Source organism: Peromyscus leucopus, chromosome 10, assembly GCF_004664715.2.
Source record: "Peromyscus leucopus breed LL Stock chromosome 10, UCI_PerLeu_2.1, whole genome shotgun sequence".
NCBI lineage: Eukaryota > Metazoa > Chordata > Mammalia > Rodentia > Cricetidae > Peromyscus > Peromyscus leucopus.
Window position 1 is genome coordinate 78,642,948 of NC_051071.1, and position 8,888 is coordinate 78,651,835.

The following is an 8,888-nucleotide window of genomic DNA, read 5'->3' on the forward strand; positions in this document are numbered from 1 at the left end:
ACCCAGACATGCCAGGAGGAAGCATCTATCTTCCTGTTGGTCACAGAGGTTTGTCCTCCACGCCCGTCCCACCATACCTCCAAATTCCTGCCACAGCTGATGGACGGTACTACCAGTTTATTGGGTTCTCACTTCTTGAGGTTTTCACCTCACCTTGACCCCTGTCTGAATGGAGACCTTTGCAGTTACCTGGTGGATGCCTGAAGCCAGGAATAGTAATGACCCTACCTATCTATGCTCTTTTCTTTTTTTCATTATTAAGTCAAGAAAATTCACCTTTTCGCCTAAAGAAACACCTTCCTGCTACCCTTAGGAACATCAGAGTAACTGCATCTGTATGCTGTATTATTATTGTAGGCCCATAGCTAAACCAAAGATGGACTACTTGACAAGAAACTCTGTGGGGCTGAGAACTGGCTCAGCAGTTAAGAGCAACAGCTGCTCTTGCAGAGAACCCAGGTTCAGTTCCCAGCACCATGTGGCTGCTCACAACTGTCTGTATTTCCAGTTCCAGGGGATCTGATACCCTCTTCTGGCTCTGAAGGCACCGAACATTTATGTTGTAGAATATTAGTTAAACTAGGCACAAAGTTGTGTTCATTTGTTTGTGCTGCAGAACATTACTTTAACTCTGTGGAAGCGAGCTACATTTGTTTAATGATGTAAGGATACTTACACTTGTTTTGCTGCATTTGTTTATGAAAAGATGTGTTACATCTGTTTCACCTTGACTGCCTAAGGCACCTGACTGGTCTAGTAAAGAGATGAACAGCTGGCCGGGCGGTGGTGGCGCACGCCTTTAATCCCAGCACTCGGGAGGCAGAGGCAGGCGGATCTCTGTGAGTTCGAGGCCAGCCTGGGCTACCAAGTGAGTTCCAGGAAAGGTTCAAAGCTATGCAGAGAAACCCTGTCTCGAAAAACCAAAAAAAAAAAAAAAAAAAAAAAAGAGATGAACAGCTATTAGCCAGGCAGGAGAAAGGATAGGCAGGGCTGGTGGACAGAGAGAGTATAGAGGAGGAGAAAGAAGAGAGGAAAAGAAGGACATGAGGGAGAATGGGAGGGACATGCCTGGGGTAAGAAGCCAGGCTGCCACCAGCCAGACAGACAGGAGAAGCAGTGGAAGTAAGATCTACAGAAGGAAAGGAAGGTCAAAAGCCCTGAGGCAAAAGGTAGACAAAGAGGAACAGGTTAATTTAAATTAAAAGACCTAGCCAGAAACAAGCCTAAGCTAGGTTGAGCATTTATAACTAAAAAGTTTCCCTATCATGATTTGGGAGTTGGTTGGTGGCCCAAAAGAAAGCCAGGTACATATATACCTTTACAATGCATATGTGTAAGCAAAATGTACATACACATAAGATATAAAAAAATAAATTCTTAAAAAGAAAAGAAGCAGCTGGGTGGTAGCACATGCCTTTAATCTCAGCACTCAGGAGGCAGAGGCAGGTGGCTCTCAATGAGTTCCAGGCCAGCCTGTTCTTTAGAATGGGTTCCAGGAGAGCTAGGGCTACACAGAGAAACCCTGTCTCAAAAAACCAAACCAAAAAAAAAAGAGAGAGAGAGAGAGAAAGAAAAAGAAAAAAGAAAAAGAGCAAAGAAGCGTTGTGATGGAGCAGCTGATGTGACAGCTAAGACGACAATGTGACAAGTGAACCTACAGCAGACAGAGCATGAACACTCAGGCCGAAGAAATGAGTCAAGTCCCCGAGGAGCAGACCTGGACAGGGTGAGAAATCTTCACACTATTCTCAATGGAATACGATGTAAAAGATCAATTATTTATTTCTGGGGTTTTCCATTCAGTACTTTCCATCCAGTTGAACTGTGGATAAGCAATGTAGTTGGGAATGAAAGTGTGGATAAAGAGAGACTACTGTATACACGTAGAAGAGTCGGGGTCTGAGGATTCTGGGAAGGAGATGTCACTTGGAAAGATGGCCAGGATGTTACACACTTGAAGAGTGTGTGTGTGTGTGTGTGTGTGTGTGTGTGTGTGTGTGATATGTCCACATTCTGACAGCAGGCTGAATATCTAGAGATTGGGTTCCTCTCAAGCCATCTTACATCTCAGCATCTTCATCCAGACAAGTAATTAGATTTCCATGAAGAACAGGGATTCTCTTGATGTCACACAACAAGTAAGTTGTGAGTGTTTCCTAGGTCCTATGTTACTGTCTTGGTTAGTTGTATGTCAACTTGACACAAGCTAGAGTCATCAGAGAGAATGCCTCCGTAAGATCCGGATGCAGGGCATTTTCTTAATTAGTGATTGATGGGGAGGGCCCAGTCCATTGTGGGTGGCTCCATCCCTGGGCAGGTGGTCCTGGGTTCTACAAGCAAGCAGGCTGAGCAAGCTGTGGGGAGCAAGCCAGAAAGCAGCACCCTCCATGGCTTCTGCATCAGCTCCTGCCTCTGGATTCCTGCCCTGCTTGAGTTCCTGTTCCGACTTCCCTTGATCATGAGCAGTGATGTGGAAGTGTAAGCTGAATAAACCCTCTCCTCCCCAAGTTTCTTTGGTCATGGTGTTTCATCACAGCAGTAGTAACCCGAACTAAGACAGTCAGAGGTCTCAGTTTAAGGAATACATTGAAGCAGGGCAGTGGTGGCACACACTTTTAATCCCGGCACTCGGGAGGCAGAGGCAGGCGGATCTCTGTGAATTCGAGGCCAGCCTGGTCTACAGAGCAAGATCCAGGACAGGCACCAAAACTACACAGAGAAACCCTGTCTCAAAAAAACAAAAGAAAACAAAAAACAAAACAAAACAAAAAAACAAAAATTGAGGGGGGTGGTAGCACACAGTTTTAATCCCAGCACTTAGGAGGTATAGGCAGGCAGATCTCTGTAAGTTCCAAGACAGCCTAGTCTACATAGTGAGTTCCAGGACAGCCAGAGCCACATAGTGAGTCCCTGTCAATAATAATAATAATAATAATAATAATAATAATAATAATAATATAATACTTTGTTGTTAGGTATTTGGTCACATCCATGCAAAAGTAGCTAATACAAATGACATTAGTAGCTCTATAATTTTGTTTCTATTTTCTCTTCAATCCTTTCTTCACAGAAGCCAGGGATGTTTTGAAGAGGTAAAAATATTGTTACAGAATTCCTTATTTTGAATTCTTTGGTCCTTCATACCTTTGGAATAAAGTTTAGTCCTACAGAAGGCTGGGCGTGGTGGTACATGCCCCCAGTACCAGCAGCCCCTGGGAAGCAGAGGCGAGAGAATTGTGGCAAGTTCGAGACCAACATGGTCTATAACGAGTTGTTGGCAGCCAGATCTACACAGTGAATCTCTACTTTAAAAGATCCCAAATAAACAAACAAGATCCTGCAAGATTCGGACTGGTCTGGCTTCTTCCAACCTCGACAGCTCCACCCCCTTTAATTCTCCACCTCTTCACTTTAGACCATTCCGTTCCGTGAATGGGCATCAGTCTTTCCTCCCCGCTGACCCTGGTACAGGGTGGACAAGCATTTTCATCCCTGTTTGCCCAACATCATTTCATCCCCTTGTGTAGAGTCTGGATAAACTCTGACAACAGGAGTGGCTGGGAACATTTTAATTCTATCAGCTCAGATGGTCTGCTGAGCACGCTGGCGGTCGGTCACTGCCAAGGAGCCAGCAATTTCCAAGAGGGGGCTTGAGGACAAGTCAATGCTTCCATCCTGAGGAGTTCCGCCCCACGCAGCATGGGCTCTGCGCACCAGGGCTAGCTCAGAAGGAGAGAAGCATGCACATACCTTTCTCAGCATTCTGAAAAGCAAAGTGGTGCTGGGTGGAGGAGCTGCTTCCCATGGTTGAGGTCCAGAGCTCCTGCAGCACACGGGCAGCAGATCCGGAGGAGAGAGGCGTTTGCTGACAGAAGGGCGCTGTCAGAAGGAGATTGACACAAAGTGTCAGTTCAGAGGGAATAAAGACCCCCCCTCCTCTCCAGGCTCGGTACACAGGGTTTGTTTATCCCTTGAGAATTCCCTCCGTTTGTCAACTCTTCTTCCTCCCGTTTTCATTCTCGACTGGTTTTTCCTCCGTGGTCTAGAAACATGAGGGTGGTTTTTGAGGTTTCAAAAATGCTTTTCATAATCTCCGCCATCCTTAAACTGCTACAAACCACTGCTCTCCTCTCACCCACAGGAGCAAGTGGAACATTTTCTTCTTAGATTCTAGTTTGTTTGGTTTTTTGAGACAGGGTTTCTCTGTGTAGCCCTGGCTATCCTGGAACTCACTCTGTAGACCAGGCTGTCTTAGAACTCACTATGTAGACCAGGCTGTCCTGGAACTCACTCTGTAGACCAGGCTGTCTTAGAACTCAGTATGTAGACCAGGCTGTTCTGGAACTCACTGTGTAGACCAGGCTGTCCTAGAACTCAGTATGTAGACCAGGCTGTCCTGGAACTCACTATATAGACTAAGGCTGTCCTAGAACTCAGTATGTAGACCAGGATGTCCTGGAACTCACTATGTAGACCAGGTTGTCCTGGAACTTACTGTGTAGACCAGGCTGATCCTGGAACTCACAGGGATCCCCCTGCCTCTACCTCCTGAGTGCTGAGATTAAAGGCGTGCGCCACCACTGCCCAGCAATACTATTGGTTTTTTTTTTTTTTTTTTTTTTTTTGGTTTTTCGAGACAGGGTTTCTCTGTGTAGCTTTGCGCCTTTTCCTGGAACTCACTTGGTAGCCCAGGCTGGCCTCGAACTCACAGAGATCCGCCTGCCTCTGCCTCCCGAGTGCTGGGATTAAAGGCGTGCGCCACCACCGCCCGGCTAATACTATTGTTTTGTAGCACTGAGATATACTAGACAAACGCTTTTCCACGGAACCATATCCTTTTATTTATTTTGTTTTGTTTTGTTTTGAGACAGGATCTCATGTATTCCAGGCTAGCCTCAAACTCATTGTGTAACTGAGGATGACCTTGAACTTCTGACTGTGCTGTCTTTGCCGTCTGAGTGCTGGGTGAGCGGCATGCACCAATGACGCCTGTTTATGTGGTGCTGGGCCTCATGCATGCTAGTCCAGCACCTGCCAACTGAGCTACATCCTAATGCCCCCTTTTACGTTCATTTTGAGAAGTTAACTATTCAGGCTGGACTCAAACTTGAGACCCTCTTGTCTCAGTCTCCCGAATAGCTGGGATTACAGGTCTGCGCCACCCATGCCTGGCTCTTAAAACTACCATTGTCACCGGGCGGCAGTGGCACACGCCTTTAATCCCAATCTGGGAGGCAGAGCCAGGTGGATCTCTGTGAGTTTGAGGACAGCCTGGTCTACAAAGTGAGTTTCAGGACAGGCACCAAAACTACACAGAGAAACCCTGTCTCGAAAAAACCAAAAAACAAAAACAAACAATCAAACAAAAAACTATCACTGTCGTCCTCACTGATCAAAACTTTTCACAATGATTGAAGCACACAGTAGAAGAGGAGATGTTTGGGACTAAAATCCATACCATGTGCGCACACACACAGGCACACACACACACACACACACACACACACACACACACAAGCACGCACACACCCAGGCATGCATTCACCCAGGCACACACACACAGGCACACACACACTCAAGCATGCACACACCCAGGCATGCATGAATGAGCTCGAGAGAGAGAGTGGAGAGGAGAAAAGCAAACACAAGAGACTCCACATCTGAGACCCCATGGCACAGAACTGTAATCCAGGTGGGCCCTGCCGAGACAGACGGCTTTGCAGTTCTGGTGAGGTACGAACCGCAAAGGTAAATTATTGGAGACGTCACTGCGACTCTGCTCCAGCACGAAAAGTAATAGCTCTCATGGGCCAATAAGCAGGGGTGAACGCCATGTGTCCTCCATCGGGTGGCACATCTAAGTGTAACTGATCGTGTCACCGTGGATAAAGGGATGTTTGTCCCATACAGCACGTGGAAGGGGAGAGGGGTCCCAGCTATCACTAGTGCTACAGGGGTGCATGCATCCCTGCATGGAGCTCCAGGGTTATTGTAACTCCATTACAGGGGTGTCATTGGGTGACTAAGGTTATGTACACGAGTACTTTGCAAAGCTTTACAGTCATGTAAAGCACGGAGTAATTGTTTCCTTAAATGACAACCTCAAAGGTTTAGAACTGAGCACAGTGGTGTATACCTGTAATCCCAGCACTCAGGAAGACCACAAGTTTGAGGCTAGCCTGGCCTACACAGTGGAGCCCTGTCTTAGAAAAAAAACTCCTGTCATATGCATCCCCACAAAATAAAAAGTGCTTCAATAATTCCCATACAGAATCAACCAAATATGTTATGGCATAAAAAAAAAAAAAACCAGTGGCGTACATTGGACACGACAAAGAGCCAGGCGAGCCCGTGTGCCACGCTCTGAAAATGTCCCCAAGGTGAGGCACATGAAGAAAAGCCAACTGCAGAACTGTGTGCCCAATGTGCTTTCACCTTCACGGAACAGTCCGATCGTGTGGAGACCAGGGTGTACACCCCGCTCTTTGATGAAGAGTGGGTCTGGGTGAGAGCATCCCCTCCCTCCATCCCCCACCTCCCTCTCCTCTCTCCTTCCTTCCTCTCCCTCTCCCTTCTTTGTTTCTTGACAGACAGGTCTTGACCTGTGTCCCGGGCTAACCTGGAGGACAGTCCTCCTTCCTCAGCCTTCTGAGCGCTGGGATTACGGGCATGCGGGACCACACACAGTTTGAGACCTGCGCTTTGGCTGTGACCACGCCCTCTTACAGGGACCCGGTTGGATCTGACCTCAAAGGCTAAGGAGAACTGAGCCTCGTTACTAATAGGAGGATTCTCAGTTTGAACTTCTAGGGGTTTTGTTTTGTTTTTTTAAATAATCTGTATCATTGTGATCAATAAATGCTATATTTTCAAAATTTTTACATGAAAAGAAAAAAATAAGAAAGGAACTGTAACTAGATTAATTATTACATATAGGTCCTCTAGAGAAAGTGAAGTCATCTAGAAGTCACTAAAAAAATAAACAGAAAGGGAAAGCGGAAGGATTTTCAGGAAAAACATCTCAAGAGTGAAAACCGCAGGCTGGGGAGATGACTCTGGGTGAAGTTCTCAGTGCAGGGGCACGAGGGACCTGAGCTGGGATCACAAGCACTCGTGTGAAAAGCCAGGTGTGGCCGGGGCTTGCCTGTTACTCCAGGGCCGAGAGTGGAGACCGGAGGATGATGGGGCTTGATGACTGCAGCTCACCACATCGGGGAGCACTGGGTTCAGAGAGAAACGGTCTAAAAATATAAGGTGAGAACGATTGTAGAGATTATAGAAGACAAGGGATGCCTGCCCGTGGTCTCCACCACATGCACACCCCGATGCATGTGCATGTGTGTGTGCGCGCGCGCGCGCGCGCACGCACTCCCGGAAAATGAGGTTGAAAGAGCTCCACACACCCGAACTGGCTCCCTAGGGCAGTGACTGACAGCTGCCACACCCGAGGTCCCCTTGACCCATCTTCGGGAGTCACTGTGACTTCCACACTACGCCGCTGCTCTGGGAGGGAGGTTCCCTGCCCCTCTAGTCAAGTCAGCCAGGCCTCACCATTTTCTTTTTAATATAGGCGCTGCTCTGCTCACCGAGTCTAATAAGTGGGAGGAATTTGGTTGTCGGGGCCTGAAATCCAGAAAACACAAGGGTAGCCCCTCCAGCTCCCTGTGAGCTGATGACGGAACAGAGGTTTTCTAACCGACTGACCTTCATTCCCAAACAGAACTGAGGCAGGAGAGAGACAGAAAATGGCAGTGACGTGGAAAGGGGAGCCAATGGCAGGTGACAGGAAAACTGCCTGTGGTCCTGGGGCCTGGCTTGGGGACATCAGGAAACTTCAAGCATCTTTGGTGAGGCAGTCCGTGCTCTCCACAGACATCTCACACCAAGGTGTTGGAGGCCACAGGTAAGCTAGGCTTACTTAGGCCTGGAATGACACATGAATTCCTACCCAGGTCAAGTGTAAATAAACTGCTTATGTAAGAACAAAGGGACGTAGAAGCTTGAACTCAGCCGCTCTTTCCTAACCCTGAACAATGCCTCTTACAGATCCACCTTGCAGCTTTGTCTACTGAGGAAAATGTGTTCGTTTGTGGTCTTGTTAAAAGCTATGCTCTTTGAGCAGTGTTGAAAATAGTGTGTGAGTGTGAGTGTGTGTGTGTGGGGGGGATGGAGGGACAGCCCAGTGGTTTAGAGCACTTGTTGCTCTTTCAGGGGACCAGGGTTCTATTCCCAGCACCTATATGGCAGCTCACAACCATTTATAACTCCAGTTTCAGGGAATCCAACATCCTTTTCTGACATTCATGGGCACTAGGCATGCACATGGGGCACATACGTGCACATAGGCAAAACGTTTATACATACAAAATAAAAATAAATCTAAAGTATTTTTAAAAAATAAGTGTGTGTGCACATGTGTGTATCTGCTGGGGTGGGGTGGTATTCTTAGCAAGCCTTAGAGCTGTAACTTGAAAACCATTAAGATCCAATATAAACCCGTTGTAAAGACACCCAAATTTGACTCTCATGCAGAAGGCCACAGGCACGCATGGGTGTGTCTCACTGCCTCCCTGAGTGCCTCTCACTATTAACCCCTGTGCTCCATGTCTATGTTAGAGATGTACTTCACTTACTCTCCAACACTGCTTCAGACTGGCTGTCCCTGAACATCCCCTCCTGGAAGCCCCCTCCTGGTTTTGCCTGGATGGAGGTCCCTGGGGACAGGAAACTCTCGAGGCTGCTGTGGGAGATCCCATCCCCGTGGTCCACGAGGAAACCTTTTCCCTCCCACATCAGCTTCATTTGTTGGGTTCCTGCTCTCATCCGTTTCTGTCCCACAGGCCAGGAAGTTCCCGCTTACCTTCTTGCTGCTTTGCTGATTGCAAGGC

The 8,888-nt window shown here is 47.5% G+C and overlaps 1 protein-coding gene across 1 annotated transcript in view; it reads right to left on the reverse strand.

The window, feature by feature from the left end:
- Ppef2 (protein phosphatase with EF-hand domain 2) overlaps positions 1-3,850 on the reverse strand; it is a 32,194-nt gene extending 28,344 nt beyond the window's left edge. The window contains exon 1 of the mRNA XM_028881883.2: positions 3,751-3,850. Within this exon, the coding sequence (XP_028737716.1) occupies positions 3,751-3,805 (55 nt within the window). The 5' untranslated portion in view covers positions 3,806-3,850. The remainder of the gene's footprint in view (positions 1-3,750) is intronic.
- Between the last annotated feature and the right edge of the window lie 5,038 nt (positions 3,851-8,888).